General features: G+C 40.0%; 3 protein-coding genes across 5 annotated transcripts; 2 read left to right on the forward strand and 1 right to left on the reverse strand.

Moving 5' to 3' along the window:
* Window positions 1-273: 273 nt before the first annotated feature.
* On the reverse strand, window positions 274-4,744 carry LOC115036800 (ras-related protein Rab-19-like). The gene is made up of 4 exons (XM_029495151.1): window positions 3,961-4,744; window positions 2,035-2,218; window positions 1,558-1,661; window positions 274-1,466 (listed from the first exon to the last, which is right to left on the reverse strand). Exons 1-4 carry the CDS (start codon window positions 4,153-4,155, stop codon window positions 1,284-1,286), a joined length of 666 nt encoding a protein of 221 aa, XP_029351011.1. The 5' UTR covers window positions 4,156-4,744; the 3' UTR covers window positions 274-1,283.
* Window positions 4,745-5,979: 1,235 nt separating this feature from the next.
* LOC115037083 (tetraspanin-8-like) lies at window positions 5,980-10,087 on the forward strand. Its single transcript, XM_029495558.1, has 9 exons — window positions 5,980-6,099; window positions 6,720-6,785; window positions 7,295-7,408; window positions 7,549-7,623; window positions 7,733-7,831; window positions 8,921-9,007; window positions 9,240-9,299; window positions 9,442-9,525; window positions 9,649-10,087. The coding sequence occupies exons 1-9, from the start codon at window positions 5,980-5,982 to the stop codon at window positions 9,751-9,753; spliced, it is 810 nt and encodes a 269-aa protein (XP_029351418.1). The 3' UTR covers window positions 9,754-10,087.
* A 4,783-nt stretch (window positions 10,088-14,870) lies between these two features.
* On the forward strand, window positions 14,871-19,711 carry pus7l (pseudouridine synthase 7 like). Of its 3 annotated transcripts, none has more exons than XM_029495348.1 (10): window positions 14,871-14,952; window positions 15,322-16,213; window positions 16,590-16,749; window positions 16,887-17,106; window positions 17,506-17,604; window positions 17,755-17,836; window positions 17,979-18,144; window positions 18,469-18,595; window positions 18,926-18,979; window positions 19,061-19,711. In XM_029495348.1, the coding sequence occupies exons 2-10, from the start codon at window positions 15,424-15,426 to the stop codon at window positions 19,388-19,390; spliced, it is 2,028 nt and encodes a 675-aa protein (XP_029351208.1). In that variant the 5' UTR covers window positions 14,871-14,952; window positions 15,322-15,423; the 3' UTR covers window positions 19,391-19,711. The 3 variants fall into 3 exon arrangements, with proteins under 3 accessions (XP_029351208.1, XP_029351209.1, XP_029351210.1); XM_029495349.1 differs by having other exon boundaries at window positions 14,892-14,952; window positions 15,402-16,213; XM_029495350.1 differs by having other exon boundaries at window positions 14,913-16,213; window positions 18,469-18,602; window positions 18,924-18,979.
* The last annotated feature ends 8,217 nt before the right edge of the window (window positions 19,712-27,928 follow it).

The following is a 27,928-nucleotide window of genomic DNA, read 5'->3' on the forward strand; positions in this document are numbered from 1 at the left end:
ACCATTCAGATGTTGGTGAAATAGATCCAGAAGTTACGTGGATGACCTTATTTTACTTTTTGGGAAGCAGAAGGTGGGAATCGTAACTTTCTCTGATGATATCTTGAGGCTAAACCAGAATAAAACACAGCTCAAATCAGTGGGGAAGTTGGGAAAGTTTATATGTTGGCTTGGAGCCTTGTAAGCTTTGTAATTTTAGCTTGGCTGTTCTGTTTGCAGGAAGTTGGTTTGGCATAGTTGAGACTTAAGGATTGATTTGACCTTTTCCTGCTTACTGCAATACAGCTTAACTTAGCGCAGTCACAAATGTTTGAAATTGATCTTTATTGTCTCAGCATCTAACCAAGGGTCATAAATTTATATTTTATAGCACAGTGCCCTCTCGTGTTCACAATGAGAACATCCTCAGGAGGATTTAGATTATCATCATTAAATTTTGTCACATAACACATTAAAATTATGAAACCCCTTAAAATCAAGCAGGTTTTGTGACCCCAGTGGCTCTACGGCAGTCCCGGTTGCAAACCATTGACTTCAACCATGTACCAGTTTTCAGTTAGCCTTTTTAAAATCCCTTTGAAGCTACTTTTCAGACAGAAATGTGACATTTCAAAGATGCATTAAAGTTGTTTTGGTGGCTCCTGGTGGGCCAATACAAGGGCAGTGAGTCACACTTTTATACGTGACAGAAAGCTCTACAAAACCTTTAGTTTCATCCTGCTTCATCACGTGAACTGATCGGAAATCTAAGAATCCTAAGAACACATTCACAGTCTGCTATAGTTTTGTCCAAAATGTGAATTCACAATCTTCTGATTCGCAGCTGTGTCTTCTGGGACATTTTCATCCCGACTGCAGCAGCAGAGAATCACAGCTCGTCAGATTTCAGTCACTTGTGTCATTGTGTAATAATATGTTGTGCTTATGTGACATCATGACTGTATCAGTATTTGTATTATTGATACAAACGAGATTGTGTTATTGTCATTTTAACACGACCCTGATCATCACTGGTCTCTGTGTCCGAGCCACATCAGTGATAAGTGGTCATAGCGTTGACTTTGTTCTCCTTCTCAGATAAGACAGAGAAAGGTACACTGAATTGATATTTCAATACTTTCTAACCGCTGCTTAAACTTCCTCAATTTAAACAGTCAAGGGTGTTGAGGCCTTGATGACAATCACCAATCCTCATCCGAGCGTCTTCCATTCCTCTTCTCCAACATTCACAGTCAAATGTCCTTCGCTTCCATCGACCTTCCACTGTCCCTGTTCTGTTTGCATCAGCAGCATGACTTCTTCTCTGGGGGCGTGTAGGAAGCTGCAACGCCGTTCACTGGCCTCGAGTTTGTCCGGAGGAGGACTCGAGGCGCGCTCTCAGAGTCCCCCTGCTGGACATTAAGGCCGTTACGAGACAGCAGCTCTCTGGCCATCATCATGAAGGCTTCTTCTACATTCTGACTCTCCTGGACGTAGAGGAGGAGAGGAAAGTTAAGTATCCATTTTAACCAACCTCAACACTTCACTCCGTTGTATGTACGTGAGCAAACAGATTACCTTAGCTGATGTTTCGACAGCAGCTAATATACCTCTATCCTTGGCCTGAATGCAGGCCTCCTCAAACAGAACCTGACGGTCCTCCTCCAGGTCACATTTGTTACCTGGACAGACAGAATTGAGGAAACAACTTCAGGTTTTATAACAAAAAGGGTCAGCAAAAGTGTTTAAATTATTCTACGGGGGAAATCCTGCACACAGTGCTCTGCACATTTCTAGCCCGAGTTCAATAAATGGGCTTTGCTGACTAAGGATGTCATATTCTGATAAAAAGCATTTAAGTCACATATTGGCTTGAGCCCCTTTCTAACAATCTCCTTGGAGCTTTCTGTGTTCCAGGAAGAGATTGGCTCACAGAAACTCTGACACACTGCACTTATACCAGCTGATGCTATTCACAGGAGATGACATTTTACTGGTAAGATGATGTTTGGGAAGTACACACTGACTGCACCCACGTGTCACCTTCACACTGACCTATAAGGACCAGCACCACATTAGCTGCCCCAAATTGCTCCACCTCCTTGATCCAGTGGGTCACTGAGTCAAAGGTTGAGCGTCGTGTGATGTCATAGGCGATCATGGCACCGTGGGCGCTGCGATAGTAGCTCTGGGTGATTGTGCGAAACCTCTCCTGACCTGCCGTGTCCCACACCTGCATCTGTCGCACACACAAATACAAAAGCAACAAATCAAATTTTCAGCATGCTCCCAGATATATGGATTAAATTAAAACACGGGTTGCTTACACACAAAAAACCCACATGCGTATAAACACACAGTCTGCTCCTGTGCTCCCTGAGCATCTGACAAGCCATGTTGATGTGGCAACAGCTGGCATAGCAACCAGTACAAACTCATCCAACGACGATCTGTTTCCAGTGTTCAATCTCAAAACATAAAAATAAAAATCTATAATTCTAACCAAATTGTATAATACAACCTTTACATGACAATTACTGCAAAATAATCAAACACACAAAATAAAGTAAGAGTAGGAGTTCATAATTCATGAACAACACCCTTGAATTCCTTCCACTGCATTACTTTGACAACCGATAAAGATAAAATGCTTTTAGGCTGTCAAATGCTGATATCCTTTCCACTGAAAACTGAAATTCAGCTTTCTGTTATCAGCACAACCATAGAAGGTAAAAACCTTTGACAATACTTCAGAGTAATTGATGCAGGATTTCTGAGGCAGATTAACTGAATATTTCCTGCATTGAAGATCAGCTGATTGTATGTTTGTTAACAGAAAGCATGCCATGAATTTTTATCTTACAGCTATCTAACTGGCTTGTCCACAGGGCAGTACAGCTGCTGTGGGTGTGTTTGTGTGTGTCAGATTGTATCTTCCTTGTGTCACTATGACAAAAAGAGAAGCAACAGTTTAATGTATTGATACAGTAAGCAAGTTTACTTTTTGAGCATCTTTGCCTTTAGCTGATATAACAATAATATAACAAAAACCTCTAATCACAGTTCACCCAAACCATGTACTGATCTTTCAAGTTTAATTATGCTTGCAGGGACATGATTCACTTCTTGGTGTTGTACAGAGTTGAGCAGAGAAACCGGAGGAACGTGTCCGTGTGAATAACTGGTCTGACTAGTTTTGGGCTGAGTGTAACTGACATTGCTGGCAAAGGACACATCACTGTATCCTCACTGACTCCTGGTTCAAGAAAAGTCATTAATGTAGCACAGCCTGCACATTTTCTCCTTTTAGCGTACATTTCTCCTACTTTTCACTGGAAACAATCACCAGAAAGTCTGCAGCTCTGCTGCACAACCTGTAGCTGTCAGAACCAGCAGACTACACAGGCAAAAATAAATAAATAAATAAAGGATCCGAGTAAATAATCATCACTGGAGTATAATAGCCATAATAAAAATTTAATACCATATTAAACACATTTTATGATCTTTCTCACTGTCATAAAGGCCTAGAATAGCTGGTCATATTTTAAATACTTACCAGATGATTAAAATATTAATTCAAATCACTCCATGTGTGATATATTCAGTAATTGAAAATGATGAATTCACTCAAGTATCAAGTTTTTGCTAAACTTTGCTGAACCCTGTTATGAGACAGTAGCTTGCTAACTGCTTTGCCATATAGAAAAACATGGTTTAATGAAGGTGGCTGTCTTAATAAGTCACACTTTTCAATACCATTTGCTGTATTTCAATAAAATGAGCTCTGACACGATCAAACTGTGTTCTGGTGATGAACTTTTCTGTATTTTGACAGTGAACTCCTGAAACTATTTCCAACTATGGTCATTTGTACAAAAAGATGTATAAGGACCACATCTGCACTCACATGACCAACTGTAAATGACCCCACACTGTGTTTTAAATCCTCTATACAAACACACACACAGACACACCAACCTTTACTTTCTTCCCTTCGATGTCCAGGGTTCGCACTGTGAAGTCCACCCCAATAGTATTCTGCTGCCTCTCTGTAAACGTCCTTGACTTGAAATTCTGAACCACACAGGTCTTCCCCACATTAGAGTCTCCAATTAGGATGATCTTAAAGAGGAAATCGAAAGTGTCATCATGCTCAGGTCCTGGGGTCTGCATGGTGAGGTTGTAGTTGAGAGATGCGTCTATCCAAATGTGTGAATCAGGGTTATCTTTATGCTTGAATTAGAATTTAAAATACTGGGTCATAGGAAAAAAAAAAAAATATATATATATTCATGCCAGTTCCTCCAGTGAAAGCTGTAGTCAATCACCAGGTTTTATTTCCAGCGGCAGGATCAGTTTAGTGGCTTCAGTCCACATGTGCAGGAAACATTTGTCAGGTTAGAAAACATCCACCTCTCCGATATTGTATAAAGATCTAAAATTTGAAGAGTGCCCCTGTTTTAGTTACAGAAATTTTTTTCTTAACTCATCCCGTCTGTCCCGTGTTTCCAGCCAGTAGAGTTGACTGTTTCAGTTCTGCTGCTCCTCAGGTGTTCACCCTGTTTATGGCATACAGCAAAAGGAAGTGTGATTACACATCCCACTGCATTTTGTCCTCTTCCACAAGTTCCAGTTAGTTGTGTGTCAAAAAAGAAAAAGAAACTTCCTTTGCTAAAACACGTTTACTGTCCACTCCACCTGTCTCTTTCCCATGTGCTATTTTATTTTTATACTCCACTGGTGTCCTCTGTCTCTTTGTGTTGTCTCATCAGTTTGTTCTGTTTTTACAGCCTCACAACACCTGTAGTAACAATAGAAACCCGCCCTACCTGTCATAGGAGAACAGCCCAGCCCCTTTTCCACAGGTGGATCTTGGGAAATGCAGTTGTTTTGATAATTCAAGCTTTATTTGAAGTATGTTGGCCCAAAATTTGTCAGGCTGAATTATTAAGTATGTTGACATCTTATACCTGTTTTCAGTAAACTTTTTGCATTCATTTCTTTTAAATTCATTAACAAACTGATTTATCTATCAAGTTAATGAGCTTCTCTGTCAAATGTCATTTCTCATCAGCAGGTTTGTCTTTTCAGACCTAGAGCAACTTGTTTATAGAGTCAATTGTCAAAAGATGTTTGTGGACAGTTTTTTGACTGAATGAAACTGAAATCTGCTCCTATTATTGACAGATTTTATGTCATTGGTTGAGGATGTCATCTCAGCAGAATGCTCTATTTAAGTAGCTGCTCTTCATGTGGCTCATCCACTAACTTTTGAAGCTGCACCATTACAGATAAGGTGTTCATGCATCAGCCTCACACATACATTTAAGATCTTTTGAAGTTTTGCAAAGCCAACAAGAATTTAAAACCAGCATTTATCTAAAAACATTACATGAATGTTAAAGGTGGGGATAATTTTACATACTATTTGTTAGGTAGTTATAACACATCATATTCCAAAGTTACTAATAAGAAAAGCTGTCAAAAAAAAAAATCATAAGCTTTTGAAACAGTGGAAAATAAAGCTTATTGTGCAATATCAAATAAAATATAGCCACTTCTAAATTCATTTAGTTACATATCACCTTTGAGCTTGAAATAATAGCTGTTTGTTAGTTTTGTTTTTGTTACAAATGCATTTTTTTTACTTCTGCTTGAAGGGGAAACAATATTTCGACCTCAGTCTTTCCGAGTGTGTTTCTTCCTTTCAGTCAGCTGGTAACTAAGAAATAGAATTTAACAAAAAAATAAGGAAATAAAAACAATACAGGCTTCTAGACAAGACGTAAGGGGCCATTATATTGGAAACCATCTCTCCAGGACGTGCTCCTTTAATTATGACGTTTTCTACGCTAATCCTCTGGATTGCTCTATTTCCGACTGCAAGTGAAGGCGGCACGGACCCCTCATCCTGCACATCACAGTGACGTCCGGTGCGGATTCATAGGTGGCCTTTCTTTTCCATCAGAGATCTGTGATCACCGGAATATTTGCTTTATGAAAGGTTGTTTTTGCGCCCCGGAGAGACGCAGCAGCATGCAGCGGAGCGCAGTGGTGGTGGTGGCCGAGAAAACGACCCTGAAGAGGCCGTTCATCTTCACCAATGCTGTGCATATGGTAGGATAAATATCACTGCCCTCGAATGCAGCTTAAAGAGGCCCGTTGGATCTGTTTGTGTGTCTTGGATTTCTCACTGCATGTACACATTTATCCTTAACCAGTCCGCAATAAACCTAAACCAGATTCGGTCTCTACAGTCAGTCTGTGAGATGCTGCAGCGAAACCCCCACCACCACCAACATGAAATGTATGGAGCCTTGAACGTTGCAAATCCCTGCAGCATATTGTAATTGTGTACACAGAAAGTGATGAGAAAGAACAACCACTGGTGTCTTAGTGGAATATAAACAGTCACCATCTCTTATTCTCCTCCCACCCTGACAGCGACCCAGATGTAATGATCATGATCAGCTTTATGTGCTGTGCAGGCCTTGTTTTGTTCTGAATGGCTGCACTAACATGAAGTCCTGCTCCTCAGAGGTGACACCCATGAGTTCACTGAAAAGCAGCACATCTGAAAACATAAGAAGTGATTCCTTTCCAGGGGCCCGCCTAAAGAAAAAAAAAAAACAAAACAAAACAAAAAAAAAACCTTTTTGTGATGATGATAGTTATTTTCCACCACCGTCAGCGTGGTATGAAACACTTTCCTGTCTGAACTTCTTTTTCTCAAACAGGCACTGTGCTTCTTCATGCTGACAATGACAATAACTTGGCACCGAGACCTCATACAAACTGGCAAGGTAAGACTGATTTCTAATGGTGTTCTGACTCAATGGAAATTATTTCCCCAAAAACAGATGATATTTTCTGCAGCCAGAAATAGTCTTGTCAGACTAAAAGGTGCAAGCGCTGTGGAATTATTAATGCATGGGCCTGCTTTGGATTCCTTCAATATCATCTAAACACTTTCCAGCATCAGCTTTTTGTCCCCCCCCCCTTTAAATTGTCTTTTCTCGGGAACAGCTGACTTCAAGCCCTCATGTCAACAAGCATGTGCCTGCTGAGGCGTCCTTGGGCCAGACAGTGAATTATCTTCATGCGCTAAGTGTACCGTTCTGTAGCTGACCCTGACTTTTGACCTCCTTTGTAGCCTTGCTACCCTAGCACGACATCTGTGACAGCAAAATTATGTTTTTAAGTGTAAGTGAATGCCTCAGAGAAGCTCTTGCCTCTTTCCATTTCGGACTCCTTTGCTGTCCCAAGAAACACAACTCCTCCCCTTAATGCTGATGTTTTCTTCTCTCCACAGCTGGTGTCCAGTGTTTCTGTAGTGTTGATGTACATCATAGAGCTCGGCTGCCTGCTGCTCTCAGTGCTCGGTATATTTGGAGCCTGTAAAGGAAAGAGATGGTGTTTGATTCTGGTAAAAACTGGGACTCTGTTGTGTCATTAGTTTTGTGTGTGCAAAATGTACAATTTTTATAACTATGATTTGTACCTGCGTGTTCAAAAGTAGCTTCTGCTCATGATGCTCCTCTTTCACTATTGCTGGTATATGTGCAGTATGCAACTGGGATGGCGGCGGCCAGTCAAACAATAATTGTTAGAACGGCACTGAGTTACCAAGAAGTTTATGAGGTAGAGTATTTGAATGTGTTACTTTTAAATGCAGAAATTTAAAAAGCAGATTAAACTAAAATACGTCTTGAAATATATGAGGAAAAAGCAGCATTCGTTGTGATTTCAGAAACGTGTCGTCCGTGAGGAGGCAAAGTTGCTGTCCATGATGCCTCTTAGTGGAACGAGCAAAGCCAACAGGACCCTGCTGTACAGTATTCAAGAAGAAGTAAGGAGCCACTACTTTTTTCCCCCACCCTGGTCTTCATTTGCTTTGGTTTTATTATATACAGTAAAAAGAATATGTAAAGTTTCCCTCAAAATTGCACTAGAGATTGATTGCAAATTCAAATGGTGTGCCTGATATAGGAAATTATTAGTGAGCTTTACCCTGGCTGGTCCTGGGGAAAGTTATCTCTTGATACTTGGTCTTTGGAAAAATTTGTCATTTCAGCCCTGATTCCAACACCATGAACAACTGGTTGTTAAAATAAGCCCTCTGTGTGTAGAGACAGTTTACCACATGCTATGAACAAGGTAATTCGACAAGACAATGTCCATGTGAACCCCTCATTCCTGTTCTGACTTCTTTTTGGTTGCATGCCAAGTTTTCTTCTTCCCTTTTTACTACAATACCCATTCCCAATGCTTTGTTCAATGCATAAAGGCATACACTTGTTTAGTTGCCATTTGTGTAGCAAACTGAAAAACATGATTCTCAGGTGAGAGTTGCAAGTTTCTTCTCTGCTTTATGAATATTTAATGGAAATTTGAAGCGATAGTGGAATGCCCAGAAAATGGAGGTCGCACTGAATCTAAAAATACGTGACTGAGATATGAACTTTGGCTGAGTCATGACTCACAGTAAAAGGCGCCTTGTCTTCACGTCCCTCCCTTAGCTCAGGGCTTTTGGGGTTTTTCTTGGCCTGAGACAGAGTGACGCTAACTCTCACACCTGCTGTAAGATGGAAAACAGAGGACTTAGTAGGAAAAGAAATCTGGGAAAGAGCAGCTTGAAGAGAAGAGGAGTGGGCCACAAAACTCTTACACACACACTTGTTGGATTTTACTAGGAGCTGAAATCCCCCAGTACAGACACACATCACACTCAACACACAGGTGGCAATCAAACCTGAACGACCACACACCTGCAGTATATGTAGTCTTGTGGGTGTGTCCAAACAAGCAGGTGTGTTTCATCTTAAAGACGTATCGCCCATCTGTAGGAGAAAGGATGCATCCTTCATGAGTGCAGACTTGTTTATGTGGACTTACTTTTCACTTTGTCTGTGTGTTTGTGTATGCTCGTCACCTCCAGTTTGAGTGCTGTGGTCTTATTGAAGGCTACAAAGACTGGGGCTCCTTCATCCCTGCCTCCTGTAACTGTCACTATCCAGGAAAATGTGTAAGCATCTCCCTCAGGGAAACACAAAATAAGCAGCAGAGATGACTCATCAGCATTTCTGCTTCTGTCGTCACACATTGTCACACATAAGAACTGCAATGTCTTATTGGCTGAACTGGAGACGAGGGCCCAGGATGTCAGAGAAACACTTTTTAAAATATGTTGATCAATTATTATTATTTATATATTGAATGAAGTCGTCTTATTATGCGATGGATTTTCTCCTTAATAGATTCGACTACGCGGCAGTGCCACACTTGGGGCGCCAAAGAACCAGTATGTTTATCAAGAGGTAAAAAAAAATCTTGACATTTTTTTGAAAAATAATATCTAGATGGTCCAGCGAAGTCTTAACTTCTCAAAGATTTTATCCACACTTGGACTACTTTTGTCCCCCCGCCTTAAAAACAAACCTGCCCTTCTCCCCCCCGCAGCCTTGCCTACCGATTTATGTTTCTGAGCTAAAGCTTGCATTCTCCTTGGCGATGGCAATACAATTTGGAAGTGGAGTGTTTTGGGTATGTGGCATTTCATTATTATTTGTCTTTGGACTAACACATTGTTGTCGCATTTTTGTTTACGTGTACAATGTTTTGCAATGGCAGTCGGTATGTTAATCCAACCTGTGCTTCTATTACCAGATGGTTTTACTGGTAATGAGCATCAAGCTGATGGGCCAGATAAGAAGAAAAGAAGAATTAATGGCCATTCTACAATCAAACAGATATGTTCCTGGTGCCTTCTAAAAACTAAGTACATTTATTACATGCATAAATTATTATCAAGCGTACCTTGTTTGAATTTGCACATGTAAACACAATAGGCTGTATGACATAACCTGGCTAATTTGTGATGTAGTGACATATGTTAAATTATTATTATTATTATTGTATATTATTTGAAGTGTTAATGCATGTACCTGATATTGAAAGTAATCTACATGCATAGAAATTTCAAATGACTTTTTTTCCCCATTCTGCTGTAAAAAAAATGCAGTTTAATGAAATTAATTAATCTTTAATCATCACATTTTCACTTTCCTTTTGGCCTGTCCCTTATATTCTGAATACCTCATCGAGCTTTGACCAGCTATCTGTTTTACTGGCATTTCGATATTTATGCTAAATATCATCTTACCTAGATAATATTCTGACATAATTTGTCTTCGTTGCCGTCACACCTGCACACATCAGTGAATTTGTAAAGTCAGATTACAATGCATTCACCTCTGCGGTACCTAACTATCTCAAACACATGCACAAAACACATTTCTGGTTGTCAACTGGACCAACGTCTTTAAAACATGCATATATTTGTACTTGTCTAAAGCACACATTAAATTTTCAGCACTAGAATAACCAATAATCTTTGAATAAATAATATTAATAACCCTTATGTAGCATCTTTCTTAAACAATGTTTACAAAGTGCTTTGATTGAAATATAGCTATTTATTTATTACTGAGCAATGATTTGAATAATCAGGTTAGACAAAGGAATGAGTCAAAGCTTTCATTAGGATACAAGAATGTCTTGATGCCTTGTTATGCACATGGTATATTTGAAACTTGATCACCTCATTCAGTTTCATCTAGTTTTTCTCAAAGCTGATGTCTAGTTTAGTTCAAACAATTGTGTACTTCAGGAGGATTCTGTTTCATTGCGCATTCGGCAGACATGCCAGTAAAATTTATTTCAAGGTTTGGAAGAATTCTGGCAAGGCCACTGCAGCGTGGCTGTGAGAGTTTTTGTAGAAAAATATGTCATCAACATTCTTGTACTTTCCCAATTGATGCCACTCTCACCGACGACGCCTTTATGCCACATCACTCCGAATATGACTTGCTGCATGAGCTACCCGCAGTTGAAATGTGTCCAAAACTTATGTATTGTCAAATGAATTTCATCCACAACAGCAAATCCAATGTCTACCTGTGCACTTTAACCATTAATGCCTAATATATACGTACCCTAAGTTCTGTAAAGTATGTTTTTTTGTTTTTTTTTTTCTATCATACACTTTTTTCGTTTTATGGAATGAAGTTATGTAATATTTTGTAAATAGCAGGAATAAACAATGTGTTTCTTCTTCCTTTGATATCTTTATTTCGAAGTCAGCTTAAAAACTTATACACAATCAAGTACTGTAATTGATACAGTTTTGAGGTTTAACATTATGTTTAACATTTTCAAAAAAAACAAATACATTTTGCTTTATCAATCCTCTTCTTAAGTAGTGCATTCATTAACGCGAGTTATGTGTTTCTTCACTGCAGTTATTCAGTTTGTCGAGGCCTGAACCAGGCATAAAAAAACGTATCTTACATTCTTTAACATGCTGACATGGTGAAATTCAGAGATACAAAGAGACAAAAAGAAAATCAAGTCAAATGAACTCTGCAAGAGGGCTTTGTCTCAGTACTGTAGAGCACTGCAGGGGATTCAGCTCAGACAGGATGAAAATACTCGACCTAAAACCTAAAAGACAGAGACAGATGTGTCTTGACTTCCAGCTCATCTCTTGGGCTTTAATCCCATGCCCAAGCAGTGTTTTGATTTCAGACAGAGACTGAGGGAGGCAGAAAAGGACTATCCGATGGAGTGAGAAAGCAGCTCCTGGGTGAACTTCTTTGGGGCAACAATGAATGTAATAAACCATTAAATAAATAAATGACAATAGGTGTCATATAGTTTAAGTAATGGTCACTTAAACGTTGATCACTGATTATTAAGTTTTGACTTTAATCATCAAAAGTTCCTGCTATTAAAGTCTTATGAGGTTTCAGAGGTCAAAGATGGATGAAGCATTTGTCCTGCAAACAGGTAAGGATGGCCCGGCTGAAAGAGGCAGATCACTGCACCTTTTATTTTTCTATGAAACATGTTTGTAATTTTGACTGGTTCACACAGCTGCATTACAGATGTGTTTTTAAAAACCACACTGGTCGCCATCTTGACGCTGCTGCGCACTCCGTCTGCGCAGAAGAGGAGGATGCTGGGTGATGTAGTTCAACACTTCCTGGTCGTTCACAGGCCATTTGCGTCCGCGTATTTTCTAAACTTTTCCTCAGTTTTCCATGTTACGGCTCCTTTATTGTGTAAAAACATTGTTTCTTGCTATTTAAACCCCTAGCTTTCACGGTTACTATTTTAATTTCTTTGTGACATGGATTTTCTATATCACAGTGAGACATTACTTCACATAACATTACATTACACACCCAAGTTCCGGTTAATAACAATATTAATGATGCATTCGTTTTCTCAAAATTTACACGACTTCTTAACTTAATTAAGGTAACAAATATGATGTGATATGTGCAGTAACAGTCTCTCAGAAGCCGTCCACCTGCTTTATTAAAAAAAAAGTTTGGCCAAACAGAACATTTTAAAAAGCAACAAATGTAATATTGGTACAATTTCATACAGGGCAAGTTATGAACCTATATATGAATGTATGGAGAAAAAAAATAAAATAAAATATATACATAGCCTTTTTCAGCCACATGTTAATCAGTGCTTCTGTCTGATACACACACTGTTACGAAAAATCTCCCATGTTTTAGACTATTTTCATCAAACAGAAAACATCTAACTTTGTTGTATGTTTGCTGGACTGACTGCTTGGATTTAGTTGACATTATCAGTGCACCAATCTACAATGAAAATATAATTAAAAAGCTTAATTTTATAACTCTTTGCGTTTTATTCTTGCATTTTATTTTGGTCATTTGGTCATTTGGTAATTGGACTCATATTTCACGCGTGACTTAAATTTGTGTGGCTATAAGTTTCATCTTTCATGCTTATCAGAAAAAAAGAGATTTCATAACATGCTATTTGCAAATGAAATGCAAAGAACTCACAGCTTAAGAACTGACAAAAACAAATGAAGGGTTCCAAATTCAAAGAGACCAACTGCCTCCTTTCTCCTTCACGGTTTGCCGCATGAAGGGGTGTCTTCCTTCCGGTTCAGCTGACACAAGATGAAAATACTCATCACAAAAGGTAAAACCTAAAAGAGAGTGAAACAGAACTCATGTTTTGGTGTTGAAATTTTACAAAGAACTGGTAGAAAATGAAAACAAAAAGTGACAAAAAGTGACACTGAATTCTGTGAAGTCGTAATGTTACTTTACTGTAGCAAGAGCCTCCTTGATTCTTTTGTTACTTTGTCAGCAAGATGTTTTATGTTTGTATCTGTCTACTGCTTCATACTTTGTCATTATTTTCTGATTAAAGAAAAATGATGGTTAGAAAACTGATTTTACTTTCTTTTTGTACTGTATATTAGTTAATGCTATATTTGGGTGTTTACAGTACAGTCATGTTTTTCTTTAGGAGACAGTTAGTCTAAATATAAATATTAGCTGAAAAAGAAAGCAGCCAATAAATAATTTTGCCCTGAGTAGTGTCTGTTGCTTCGCCAGTAAGATCTAGCAGCCTGTTTACGAGCTGAGAAGTGAAACCCTGAATAATTAAAAAAGGGGAATTTTGCTTTGCATAATTGAAGAAGTACTTGACCAGATTGAAGACTATCCTGACTATCCTAGGCAGACCGAATTAATAATTAGTCATCCTAATTGTATTTATTTAGAATGTCATGACGTCTTAATCTTAATCATGTGATTCACTTCTGGGAATGAGGATCAGCAATTGCAGTAGATCCAGTAGATCTCTGAAAGCGTCCCTTGGTAGCAGCTCATCTTTTCACAATTCTAAATTATGGAGTGGAGCCTTCATGGATCTGACTTGTTTTCAAAGCCATCTCACGAATTCTTGGGTTTTGATACTGTGTGAGTGGTTTTTAGTAGAAAACAGATAAATGAATAGTAGAGACCAATGACACAGCTTAAGGCATGATGTTGAGGATCCATTTCACCCATGTAACCAGTCATATTGTACTTGAGTGAACATACAAATCTGAGATCTAGTATTCTTTTTTTTTTTTTAATCTATTGAGAAAGATTCATTTGTACAAGCTTGTTGTTCACCATGTAGCTCCACCTGAGGGCAGAGAACAGTGGTAAGAAAAAAAAAAGATACAGGAGGTTTGTCACAGCTTGGCTGCTTATGTTGCTGACAAGCTGATGAGGTGGCGTTGCCTTAGTATGAGGTGTAAGGAGCATACTCTCCCTGTGACTGTGTAGGTTCCCTCCTTTCACCATGTTCAAGCACTCATTTTGCAGGTTTGTAGTTGAGCCCTTCAATGCCGCCTTATATTTCAGCATACCACGAGGTTAACAAGGGTCTCACTTGCTGCTTGTTATGACAGAGTTTACATTCACCACAGCAAATCAGGTTCACGTGCACAAACACAAACGAATTCTTTCTTTCGAGATTTAAAGTTTAAGAGAGCGTGTACTTAACTGAACGAGATGTCATTCATTGTAACATCATAAGTGTCTGCTCAGTGATGATGGTTGGCGTTGTATTTCTTCTTCTGGCGCTGTCTGTGGTAAACAGGATGTCTATGCAGCAGCGGCGCTCCTCAGCGCCACCTACCGGCGGCCCAAGATCAGATCTTTGCGTGATAAATTGGATGTGTGGCGTGAGTGCGTGTGAAAACAGTCAAAATCGTGTGTCACGCGGTGGAAGCGTGAGAGTTGACAGCTCTGTGTCTTGTCTGCTGCTGTTTTCATTTATTCCACCTGCTTTTATGTTAGTTTTGTAGCTGTTTCTTCTTTTGTGACCAGTTAAAAACGTATTCTAGCTGTTTGATTGCTTTTCAAATAAGGAATATTAGTGGTAATACCCAACACAAGCCTAGTGTGGGGAGTGTTTTTGCAGATCTTTAAGAGCTGAACAAAGGAAATATTATCGTTTCCTGCGTGTCGGTCCCTTTAAGAAAAGTCACATGACGGCCACGTGACGCGGAAAAAGATTGATTTGAGTCGGCGTGGTTGTGTTTACATGAAAATACGCTGGTTTACGTGCCACATACAGGTTCGTTGAGTAAACAAACAGCTATTATTTGTTAATAATACACTTATAGTCCCATTTAAAGACAGAAATGGTCTTTACTCCCTCTGTGGAAGGAGGGACAGCTCTGTCTCTAAAGACGACGTTGGGATGATGTGCAGGAGAGCGATTTTACGGCGAATAGACGGACTATTTCTCAGGCATCAGATGCATGCAGAAATAAGGCTGATAACATTTTTCTAAGATTACCGACATTACTTTTAAAGCGCTGTTCCAAATCCGATTGCATTTAAAGGCACGTTTCAAATCCAATTATTCTCTGCAGCCGTTAAATTTGACGCCTTTTATTTATTCTCTCCGCGATTGTCTCATATTTTGTACGTGTGTTTACAGGTGTATGGACTGGGTGACGTATATATAGATTTAGTTTTTATTTTGGCTTCCCAACATTTCTCATTTCTGTCTGCTTGAAGTGTGAGACCTGATGAAGCGGCCATGAAGCAGGACAGTGATGCTGTGAACGTCCCTGCATGCTTCATATCAAGTCATGAAGGCTTTTTCGGGAGCATCAAAAACTTTATCAGAGACTTTGTGGTGACTGAGATAGATATTGCTGGACAACAGGTTAATAAAGCAGCAGCAACACAGACCCAAAGCAGTGGCTCCTCGTATAAAAACAATCAGAACCCTCTGAGGTCTAAGAGGAATGATCAGTCCTCTGCCTCTTATGATACAGATGGCCCAGTGGATTGTGAGATAGATTTTGCCCCACCCAGCCCAGGGAGCTTTGATTTAGGTGTGATTTTGGGGCAGTCAGTCAGTGATGAGCTTGAGCAATTTGTGCTGACGCTCAAAGATGAAAAGCCAACCCAGCAGGAGTTATCACTTGGATCCTTCACTGACAAACACCACCGAGCTAACGTCCACCGGGCCGTCAGACACCGCTTCCCCTTCCTCATGACCATCACCATCCAGCCCGAGATCAGGGTGAGGGAAGACCCAGACTACAGAGAGCTCTCCCAGCTGGTCACCGAGGATGAAGCAGAGGACTTCTTCAGGTTCATAGACGCCAAAGTGCGGGGGTCATCCTATACATTTGGACCTGACAACAATAAGGAGCACAGGACGGCAGTCCACCACTTCCTGAGTCGCAAGTTTGGGAAACTGGTGGAGACAAAAAGCTTCAGTGATCAAGGGAGCACGGCCATCTCTGTGAGGCTGAGAGAGAGAGGGAGGCCGAAAAAGAGGAGTGCAGATGAGCGCAAGGAAGAAGAAATTTACACTGGTGAGGTGTAAGATGGCAAACTTTTCAGTATTAATTACACTCAGTGGATACATAAAGTGTCAGAAAGGAGACCAATATTTGATGCCTTCAAATATATTCATTTATAGATTTCCATATCATTATCATCATATGGTATTTTGAAAACCAGCATTTAAGAAAGAAGAAGTACAAAAACCTTGATATTCTTGTTGTAAAACAACACTCCTCTTATAAATAAAATTTCATATGCAGTGATATCATCTGACCTTTTTTTTTAGTATGATAAATGACACATTTTCTGTTATTTAGCGTACATCAACAGAGTTGGGCACCACTTGATCTTAAATATTTCTAAGAAAACTTCTTTGTTCTATCCTGTGTGTGTCTCCTGTTTCAGCATTTACTCTGTGTAAGGAGAACTTGGAGACCCTGGAGGCCATCAGCTATATGGCAGCAGCTCTTGGGGTTCTTCCATCAGATTTTACCTATGCTGGCATCAAGGATAAGAGAGCCATCACCTACCAGTCCATGGTGGTCAAGAAAGTCTTACCTCAAAGGTAATGCTGCATTTCTCTTGTGGATTGGTTGGTTCGACCTGACAATCCTAAGGTGTGAAGGTTGTTTTTAACTTGAGGCCTCATAATTGTTGCCAAAAGAAACAGAATTTTCTTATTTTTATGTTATGTATCATTAGGTTGAAAGAAAAGATGTCAGAGTTTGAGAAGAGAGGGATGCGTTTGTCCCAGATCCACTCTGTCAGCGAGCCTCTCAGGCTTGGATGCCTGCAGGGGAACCACTTTGACCTGGTGGTCCGCGACCTCAGACCACACAGGGATGGCGACACACACTCCTCTTCTGCAGACAGACACACCCGCCTGGTAGCACTCGTAAAGGAAGCAGTGGAAAATGTCAAGGTATTACTCACATACTCATAGTGACTTTGACTTTGACAGGTGCTGTGTTAAAATAGTGCCAAAAGCGACACATTTCCATTGAGCAGCAATGATGCCGTGTACACAGGCACATCTTGTGCCCATAAACCCGTAAAATCAGTTGTGGTTTGAATGGCATAGCCATTTCCAGATTTGTTGCTGACCATGCCCATCACTGCATGGTCAGAACTGACCAGCTTCCAATGGCTGATTCCAACATGATAACTCATCATGTCACAAAGAAAAATCCTACATCCAATGTCCTACTGGCACGTTGAACTGCCATGCCTGTTGTTTCTGCGTAACTCCTGCCATTAATTTAAAACTAACTAGAGAACAAATAGATAAGTACTGTCCCATTCATCTTTCTTGTTGTTGCAGGCCAGAGGTTTTGTCAACTACTATGGACCACAGAGATTTGGGAGCGGACAAAGCATTCAGTCAGACAGAGTAGGACTGGCTTTACTCAAAGAAGACATGGTAAGCTTGACCTCACTCTCCCTAATGCTATCAAAAGAAGGCCAAAGTGGCCAGTTGATCTCAGACCACCTGAAGACTGCAATGACTTTAGGAGCAGTGTCCTCACAGCAAACTAAATGTCCTGATAGACGTTATGTTCTTGTGTGCCAGGTCAGTGCTGTGCGCCTCTTCTTCACTCCAGAGGAAGGAGATGATCCTCAGAGTCACGCAAAAAGACACTTCCTCCAAACAGGTGACGTTGAAGAGGCCTGAACATTGTTTTTTTCTCGGAATGATAAAAGATGATTGCAAATTTTTTGACAGGTTTCATTAACCAAATCTGACCTTTTGAAATCCGTTTGTTCACCTCTGTTTTTCCTTATTCTCCATACTAGATAACGCTAAAGAGTCTCTGGCTTTGATGCCGTTGTCGAAGGCCAGGGAGCGACTGATGCTGCGAGCCCTGAACCGATACGGCACTGGGGCAGATGGCTGTGCCCAGGCCTGGCTCAGCCTGCCCCACAGCATAAGAGTCTTCTACCCACACGCCTACTGCAGCAGGTCAGCTGCAAGAAAAATATCCACAAACACTTCTTTATGGAAATCTACATCCCATTTGATTGATTCACAAACTGCCTACTGTTGGGTATTGAGCTGTTCCACTGCAGTTGGTGGGAAATGCCCATTTGCACTTTGACAGATATTTTTAAGTTGTTTTTTTTTTTTTTTTTTACATTTCACACCTTGATAGAGCACCTACTTTTCAGGGCTAACAAACTAACATTTTGTGTTAGTTTGAATCAATTCAGGAAATTAAAGTCAGCTCCCATTGCGTCTTCAACACTGAGATTAAATTAATTGATAATAATTGTTTGTAACTTTCAGAGTTTGGAATGAAGCAGTGGCTCACAGGTTGACCACTCTGGGTCACAGGGCCAGGCAAGGAGACCTTGTTTGGATGCAGGAAGGGCATAACAAATCAGAGGACAAAGGAGAAACCAGCTCTGCTCAGGTACGGAAGAATTACATAGAATTGTACATTTACAATAAATATGACGACTGAATGACTTGTTTTTAAGATAGTCCATAAAATATCAGAGCAGAGGATTTCACTCTAGGCCACAAGAACACAGGGAATGACAAAGAAGCTGAAGTGGTTGAATCTTGCTTCTGTGTGTTTGTTACTATGACATTTGTGATGAAATGTTAGTTTAAGTTAGCTTCTATTTTACACTGAAGGAAACCTAATTTCACGTATTATAGAGTGAATGATCACCTATTATAGGCCACTATGAATATTACTTGTAGTATGCTGCTGACCTTTCCTTGTTTGCTTTTCTAGATACATGTGGTGACAGAACAAGAGGAGCAAAGGGGAGTCTACACGTTAGGACAAGTACGTATTTCCGGGAGATATATCTGTTTTATATGCTGCCAACTGTTTCGACTTTTATTACAACTGTTGTTATGCGGTCAGGTGCTACTGCCGATGCCAGGGAACACAGTGAAGTATCCAGAAAATGCCATGGGAACCTGGTATCAGGAGAGACTGGCAAGAGATGGACTGGAGGACTCTCGTTTCAGAGTCAGCAGCCTCAAACTGAACCTGCCTGGCTGCTACCGCCCCCTGCTGGCCCTGCCACGCAACCTCAGCTACCAGCTTCAGAGAGCAGCCTGCAGGGAAGCAGGTGGAGAGGGGACAGGCGAAAGGAATCAGGACTCACTCACTCTGACCTTAAACTTCGACTTGGATTCTTCCTGCTATGCTACCATTTGCCTCAGAGAGATCATGAAGTGTGACCCGTAGAACTCAAGGGCCGTTGTTTCATTTGTATTTGTGTATACATGTGTGTAAAAGAGTCAGCTTTTTTAACCCGCCACTTTTTTTAACATCATTGATGCTACAGTGATTGTGATACAGTAGTTTTCAGTAGCGCTTTTTAGGTTCTTGTTGAAATATGTAACAGAGGCTGCGGTTGTAGATTACATTCAGAAAAAGCATCATATGCAGTTGATCAACATTATGATGAAAAGGGGCCATTGCTAAATGTGAACATAGCTTAGTGTAAAAGCATGTAAACAGTATTATTGTTTTGTCCCATGAATAAAACTTTGAGATAAGAGGTCACTTTTTGCTTTCATTTCTTTCTTCCTTTGTTGTTCTTCTAGTTTCCTGTCGTCTGAAATTATAAAGCTCCATTCAATGAGGAACAGTAACAAGTAGTTAGAAAGCATTTCAGTAACAGATAATTTAAAGATAAAATATTTTTCTTGTGCATCTCTTTTAAATTGATAGAACACGTATCCGTCCCATAAATTGATATTTATTGAAAGCTAAAAAGTAATTTTAAATTGAATTTCCCCCTCAAGTTCTGCGACTGTAAAATCAAGATCCAAATTGCATTCAGATCTTGATCAGCTGGCAGTGTAAAACCTCAGACATTCTTAATATATGTTAAGAGTTTGTCACAAATCTATACCAAAAACTGTGTCTTTAAATTGGAACTGGGAAGCAGAGCTTTTGGGTATTACTGTCTCCTCGTTGCCACTAGATGGAGACAACTGATTATAATAATCAGGCACCTCTCACTGCTACTCCTTCGCTTTGAGTGTGATTCTGTCACACTTCCATAGCTCAAAGCACTGTTTCTAACTTTTTTAAAGGCTCAAGTTTCCTCTTAGACAAAATGAAAAAAATATGTAGCTCCTTATCTGAGTGAAAACAGCACTGGCACCACATCAATAACAGGCTAATGTTTCAGTGTGAATCACACTCAATCTCAAACTAAACCCGCTCTGTCAGTTCATGCGATCAGCTCTCATTTTTAGTACCATGATGAGAGTGCCATTTTAACAACCTATGTATAATATTGTGACACCTACAATCGTGGTGTAATTGTGCAGATGAAAGGCAGAATTTGATCTGTAATAAAACTGGCTGGTATTTGCCTCATGTGACTAATTAATTCGGTTTGGATGAGAATATTTCAACACAGCAGAATATAAAACTCCCCTCATCAATAACTCATGTCGGCTAGACCTCTGGGCGATTCCTAATACCTGCTACTGTAAGCAAAGTGAAAAGTGACTGAATCTATGCATGCTTTAGTTGGAGGTGGGTTCTGACATGCAGCCTGTCATGAAGCCACAGCGCTGTGTGATGAAGTACCTGCCTGTGAGCTACATTAGCAGTAATAAGCACCTCTTCTGGCTTATTGAATAGTTTTGCTCCGAAATGACACACTATCCACCAGAAGGGAGAGTGGATAATTGAAATCCTTGTAGTTACACTTACAGACTGAATCTTTTACTGAACAGTAAGAGGTTTTTTTTTTTCTATTTCCAGCCTCTGGGCTTCAACTTAATCCTTACGCTCCTAATAATAAAGTGATTTTTTTTATCAGTGGTTTTCTTATATTTACACAAATAGGTCATTTGCTGGAGGACTCCATCCTGATCCCATGTGAAATAAATGCTATATGTTTCGTTGCGAATTCTCTTTCTGCAGCCGCATTATATGATTGTACATATTCAGAGTTTTACTGTGATACTGTGCCTGCATGTCTCAGCTGAAATAAAAAACTTCCAGAAAGCTTCAAGTATAAATCATATTTATTACACTAACCAATAACCACCAGATGAGGATTTGATCTGTGTGAATGGGTCCTCCATTAAGTGGTCTTTCTTATTTTTGTCTGTGGTTGCTGTGACAGTCTGGCCAGCCATGTTGTGTTTGAGTCAAACTATTCAAAAAGATGTTACAACCCAGCAAAACACTTCACATTCACATTTCACAGCATCAGCGAAGTTCAATTCACCCTCTGCCTTTCATGAGTAACTGTTGGGCAACTGTGAACTATCCAATCTTGTGTTCAACTTAGATGTCGCCAATACGCTTACAGACACATGTACTTCGGCTGTAAAAGCACACTCACTTACTTAAAGAACATTAAATTCTTCTTTTGATTCTTGGATCTAAAGTTTCTTAATTCAATAATGAATTAGGAGCATTGTCTAAGTCTTCAACCTGGTTTAAATTTAGACTCTTTCATGTATGAGTCGAGAAGTGGTGTCCTTTGTTGATGGTGACGTTTAAAAGAGACTTTATTTAATGCGCATTGTTGTCTCTAAACAGAAGAGGAATTCAAATGTTAATGGGATCCATCACCAACTATCTACTTTGTATCACTTTGATGACACTTGCTTTTGAGGCCCAGTGAGGAGAGCACTGGTGAGAATAATTAATGGGCCTGATTCCTAAGAGTGAAAAGCATTTCTTGGCTGAGATTCCTCTAGATAGACATGGGTCAAGGGCTTCTCCTAATCTTCTGGCTCATTCCTGTTCCAGCCGGCTGTGGACAAATGTTGACCAACTTAAGCAGGAAAGATGACAACTTTACTGTTGGTCTCGCATTGTTGAAAAGCAAATCAAGGGTTTGAGTGAGTGAGAAGTGAGTTTTGGGTTATAAAGACAAGTAACAGTGATATATTCTTCTTGTATGAAGAGGCTGAGGGTAATGAAAGGCACTTACTGTGAAAGGAAGGCGCAGTAAAGCTTTCTTTGGCTTAGCACATTTAAGGACCTTTAAAACACATGCTGGATGTCATTTTCAAAACTTTGACCTCCATCATTGTTTATTTTATTATGACTATTTTATGTTCGCAAGAAAAACGTCTGACTTGAAATCACATTTTCAGGGTGACAGTGAATGATATCACCACATACAAAGAATAACTGGCTGCCTGTGGCCTTCACAAGTAAAATGGCAAAAAGCAATGAATGTGGCAGGAAAAGTGGCTGAAACAGCTATAAATCACTTTTTATAAGCAGTAAAAATTTAAAATATGAAGAAAGGAGTGGTGGAAGAATTACGGACCATGTTGCTTGACTGCACGGCAGGTGTTTCTGGTTTGATTCATCAAAAAAAAAAAAAGAAAAGAAGAGAAAAGAAAAAACAGAATACACTAAGGGCAATGTGGGGAGTTGCCGACACACACAGCTCCTTGTTCATGATTAGACATATAAACATTCCAGTGACCTTTGACCTGCTTGAGATGTTTGTCCTCTAGTCACTTGATTGGCAAGTGCTTCATTGTTTTTACTTTGCTCATATGGGCTGCGTGCACGTGCAAAATGTATGTGCAAGAGTGTGTGTGTGTGCGTCTACAAGCTTGTCGGTGCCTGTGAGTGTTTTTTCTGGGCCCCTGTCAACCATGCTGCTGCAGGAGCCACTGTGGAGCATTGTCCAGACGTCATAGTCTGGAGATTGGATAAGCGTAAGCACCACTGTTGTTACAATGTCAAAATGCTTTTTGACTACTCTCAGGAAAAGAAAACAATCGCTGCACCAATGTGAACCTTTTTTTTTTTTTTTTTTTTTAGTTCCTTTTAATTTTTAAGATGCCATGTAAATGTGAATATCCTCTGTTTTAGTCTTTTGTGGTTTGCAATATTTTCTTTAGAGCTCATACACTCACATTGCTGACATTTTTCAAGTGATTTATCCAACTGTCGCACCTACTCCAAGGGTCACTCACGGAGTTCAGAGGTGGCGGACGAAGGATTGAATTCTGGTATTTTGGTTGACGGAGGTGCAGTTGATCGAAAGTGAAAGATAAAACCAGATATTAAAATTATTTGGAAATGGTTCTCCCACATGAAATTCGTATTTCACACATCAGTGATTCTGTTGCTGGAAAACATAACCTTTTTGTTGGCGCAAGCTTTAAGAAAGCTCACAGTAAATATAAATCAGAATGGGCCTTACTTGCTTGTAAAAAAGGCATATAAAAGCAACTCAAGTAAAGCCCAGAAGAACACATGGCTGGATGCACGAGCCATGTGCAAGACTTGACCTCTGACCTTTTCATCATGGGACTGTGTCATTCGACAGTAAAACCCTTTCTGCTGCCCTGGGGCTGTCACCCATTTAGTGTAGTCCGGTCAGTGTCCCACATGCGAGATGGCCTGCATGTGGAAAATACTCTGGCCTAATAACTGCAGTGGAGCTATTGACAAGTGGAAAATAGCACAACCTATCTGAAATGAGATTGACTGACGGATAGAGGTGGTACTGCAGTGCTCTCAGAGCACCAGTGGATCCGGCACAATTGGAGAGGAGAGCTCTACAGAACCAACAGAAGATGTTCGACAAAATATCTATCAAGCTATCACTTTTAACTTTTGCAAAAAAATTGTATTTAAATCAAAAAGATTACCGATAGGCAGTATGTTGGAGCCTTTATTTCTTTAAAAAAGAACCCAGAGTTTAGTGTTGGGAACACCAGACTTGCAATTGATAGGATCAGACACTGGCCAAAAACAGTATGAATGCTCAGACTGTTGGGCAGTCGATGGGTTTGAAACCATAACATGACAAGTGCATGTTGGTTGCTTGAGCCCAAGTGAAGTTTTAGGACACTCCAAATTCTGTATTTTGTATAAAATTTTGTATCGAGGTATTACTTCTTAGAGCACTCATGGCATATTGTGGTTAAAGCCATGGTGGAAAATTATTTGTTGGGTATGAGGCAGTAAATTCGATTTCTGGCTGTCAGTGAAGCACAGATCCAACGTCCAGCTCTTTTCTAATAAAAAAAGTAAAAATCAATAAAACACCTGGCTGCTAAAATATAAAAAGTGGCTGTGGACCAGCCACCATGTCCAGTCAGTGGAAAAGGGTAATTTCCTGCCCTGTTTGTGACCCAACGAACAACCCACCCCAACAACAGCAGGGTTGCGGTGAACTGCCTGCACATGAGCCATTAATGGGCTACTTGGTACAACTGGGAATTTTTCTCACACTGTAAAAGTTAAGAAAAAAAAAAAAAACTGTCAAACCTCTGCCTGAGTACAGCGAACACTCTGTGCCAGAGTGGAAGAATCTGTTGACTGACTGCAAAGCACAGAGAGGTGAAGGTAAGCTCATTATTTTTAATGGCATCTCTCCCTGACCGAGAGGGAAGGAGAAAATAAATAAATAAATAAATAAATAAATAAACGAGATGAACCATAATGCTACTGCTCCTTCCAGACTACAACACAGAGACATTGTTGAACTGTATTGCAAGTGTGCACAGGCCCCATTCTGCCCTGTAAAGACCAAAAACATCGGCCTGTAATGCATTAACATGCGCATCATTTCTCCTAACTGGCAAAATGTGATGTCTGAGTTATATTTGCAGTTGGAACTACAACTAATTAACTTAGTTTAGTTTAAAGACTGAGAGCAAGAGGAGCTAACCTGGCTCCGTCCAACGTTAAGCAAAAAAATCCTCCCACCAGCTCATTAACAAGTATCTTGAGCAAGTAGAAGTTTTATGAGCAGTTGCAAGCTGGAATTATTTTGTGGCCTCTTAAATATTTCTTGGCCGACTGCCTGGTCAGCCGTCGCTCACTCCGTCTGTTCCTAAGTTACAGAAATGCTCAGACGTATATGGCCATTTTCAGCGCCTTGCCAGCGCCAACTAAAACAAGCCTAATCATCTAATCGCCCTCACATTTAAACTTTCCAGCAACCTAAAGCCATTTCCACCCGTCTTTCAACTGTTCATGCTAAGCTAAGCTATCTAAGCATCCATGTTGAACTTTCAAGCCGTTCTTTTGCACAATAACTTTATGGGGCTGCAGTATTTCCCTTTAAAAACTTCACATTGTATTGTTTACTGAAGATAAGCTCATCATATTACTTTCCACCTTTAATAGACAGATAAGTTTCTTTTTCCTGTTGTCTATTTCATCACATATACACGCACACACACACACATTGTTGAGGTTTGGCATCCTGTATCCTTTCATTGCCACTGACCTCTCTCTTTTACATCAATCAGTGTCTCAGTGGTGTAGCTGGTTTGGGGCCTGACTGTAGTCCTGTAATTACCTTGTTGACTAAATCCCAGCTGTGTGTGCACATGTGTGTGTGTGCGCGCGCACACGTTTTTTGCGAAATATGCATGTGTGTGTGTGCGTATTCATAGACAGATAGGAATGAAAATGGGAGGCAGGCTGCTTGGGAGCAGCTGCACCGGTGCACGCCTGTTGGCTTCAGAGCCTGAGGAGGAGAGAGGCAGGAAGAGAGAGAGCTGTCCTCGTGGTGATTGATGGGGCAGCTTCCTGTCCTGGTGGAGGTTATAGAGGAGCTCCAAGGGACCATCGTTATTTCCTGATGCTCTTAAATATCCTGCTCCAATCCACCCCCCCCATGGATGGTTCTTTTACTCTCTCACTCCTTTCCCCCTCCTCCCCACACAGCCCCCTGCTCTGTTCCCCTAACACTCTCTTGTTTTACAAGGAAATGACAGATATTGTTTACATTCGGCCTGCTGATAACTCTGTACATGAAATTATCTACACGGTATCTTACATCCAGCCATGCTTAGACCATTAGATAATGTGTTAAAGGAAGTAAAAGGCTTATTTATCATAGATGCAACTAACACACATTATAGCTCGCTAAAAATGGAAGTAGCACATATATATTACTGTTATCAAACATAAACAGTCAGGCATCGGGTCTACTCTTACTTTTGTTTCCTACTTCACGTTAATAAAATAAAATTAAATCTTTTTCCACCTCATGTGTAATAAAAACACCGAAGACAACAATGCAATGACCAGCACGGAAAGGGAAAAAGGAATCCTTCCCATTTCAACAATTGAAAGTAACTCTAAATACTTCTACAGATGTACTTTTTTTTTTTTATTCGTATATAAGTCCCTCGGTACTATGAGCCTCTTTCAGTGCTTTCATTACAAAGTATGTATATTTTGTGAGACAGCTAGAGCGTACCCGAGATTTTTAGATTGATTTCCTACCTTCAAGACAAACATTGGTTTAAGCTAATTTAAGTAAAGTATGAAAATGAACTCAGATTTGAAGCTACCCTGGGATCAGAAATGAATCAGAATAACCACGAGATCATCTTTATTTATTTTTCTTTGGGGAATCCAAATACCAACTGGGGCTGCTGTACTGTCTACCACTTACTGTCCATTCTTTAGCTAAAATAAACTTAAACTTAAACTATGTGTTTTATGTGTCCAAGTTTTAATAAGATGGAAACAGATGCATTTCTATCTTCACGTATGTGATGTGATACTGGAACACATAACAACGATACTCTCAATGTTTGTATGTACCACTTTGGTACACCCTCTATGTTTTTTTTTCCTTTCCGATTGTCAGGCAGCGAGTCTGAAGTTCAGAAATAATAAGTGCCAGTGAGGAGGCAGCGACAGAGACAGAGATGAAAAAAAGCAGTTTAGAAAAAAGAAAAGAAAGTACGCGGTGGGTCAATGTCAAATTAAATTGACTACGAGAGGAATTTGCCAAGAATGGAACAATTGTTTTGGGTCATCTGGAAAAGTCTGACATGCATCTGTGTGCGTGGCTCATTAAAAACCATTGCTCTGCAGAAGAAATGAATTTGGTGCAGTTAGGACAAGAAAAAAAAGAGAAACAACAGCCATTCATCATCATAAATGAACATGAACACAATAGACTATGGGCTTTCTGTTGAGTAGAAACAACTGAGCGCAGCAGATGGGAGGATATGTAGTTGATTTGGATATAAAACAATTCAGGCCACAAGGGGAGAGAGATATGAAATAGCTTGAAGTTGAACATAATGATGAAACAACATCGCCACGCTGTTGCTATGGAATACAACATACCATAACTGATCCAAAACTACTCCACCATTTTCCTCTATTGTTGAACTTCCTTATCAGCCCCTTGCTATGATTTGTTTAAATACACAAGTTCAATGGACCTCCATGCTTTCAGTTTCATGCAGTGATATGGTTCTGTGGAGAAGCACAAAGCCTGCATGTCTCATTGGTCACCTATAGGAGAACGCATTTACCAAGAGACAGGAGAAAATCTGTTACTGTAAATTTATCCCAAATGGATTCAACAACATCAACAAATTCAAGTTTCACTGTGGGGGAGGACAGGACTCAGTATCATCTTCCCATGGAGCTAAATTTTCAGCACGTGACTTAAGGCCTGATAGTCTGGGTAGAAAAACTGAAATATGTTCATTAGCAAAATATCTCTGACAAAAAAGTTCATCGTCAATGTGGTGAACATTCACGGTTTCCTGAGGATAATCCTTATTGTGGCTGGTTATACCTTGATCTTTTCATCTAGCACCATCAAGAATAGTTGACATGCCGGATAAATATCTGTTCAACTTTGAACTCCAACCACGATGGCAACAGACCAGGGTGTGAAATGTATCAGTCTATTTCAGAAATTGGCTTTGCAGTGGTGAAGGTGGAAAAGGCTGCTCTCATTGTGTTGGCCTGGACTGCAGGAATGACTCAGGATTGAGGGTCTCGGCT

This window comes from Echeneis naucrates, chromosome 23, assembly GCF_900963305.1.
Source record: "Echeneis naucrates chromosome 23, fEcheNa1.1, whole genome shotgun sequence".
NCBI lineage: Eukaryota > Metazoa > Chordata > Actinopteri > Carangiformes > Echeneidae > Echeneis > Echeneis naucrates.

What these genes read in the sequence shown, in the direction of transcription:
- LOC115037083 (XM_029495558.1), top strand. Translation starts at nt 5,980, where the DNA reads ATGAAAGGTTGTTTTTGCGCCCCGGAGAGACGCAGCAGCATGCAGCGG. An exon ending in ACCTCATACAAACTGGCAAG is followed by an intron (nt 6,786 to 7,294) that starts GTAAGACTGATT and finishes TTCTCTCCACAG; the next exon opens with CTGGTGTCCAGTGTTTCTGT. An exon ending in GTCACTATCCAGGAAAATGT is followed by an intron (nt 9,008 to 9,239) that starts GTAAGCATCTCC and finishes TCTCCTTAATAG; the next exon opens with ATTCGACTACGCGGCAGTGC.
- LOC115036800 (XM_029495151.1), bottom strand. Translation starts at nt 4,155, where the DNA reads ATGCAGACCCCAGGACCTGAGCATGATGACACTTTCGATTTCCTCTTT. An exon ending in TGTGGTGCTGGTCCTTATAG is followed by an intron (nt 1,662 to 2,034) that starts GTCAGTGTGAAG and finishes CTGTCTGTCCAG; the next exon opens with GTAACAAATGTGACCTGGAG. An exon ending in CTGTCGAAACATCAGCTAAG is followed by an intron (nt 1,467 to 1,557) that starts GTAATCTGTTTG and finishes CTCTACGTCCAG; the next exon opens with GAGAGTCAGAATGTAGAAGA.
- pus7l (XM_029495350.1), top strand. Translation starts at nt 15,424, where the DNA reads ATGAAGCAGGACAGTGATGCTGTGAACGTCCCTGCATGCTTCATATCA. An exon ending in CTTTACTCAAAGAAGACATG is followed by an intron (nt 17,605 to 17,754) that starts GTAAGCTTGACC and finishes CTTGTGTGCCAG; the next exon opens with GTCAGTGCTGTGCGCCTCTT. An exon ending in AAGACACTTCCTCCAAACAG is followed by an intron (nt 17,837 to 17,978) that starts GTGACGTTGAAG and finishes TCTCCATACTAG; the next exon opens with ATAACGCTAAAGAGTCTCTG.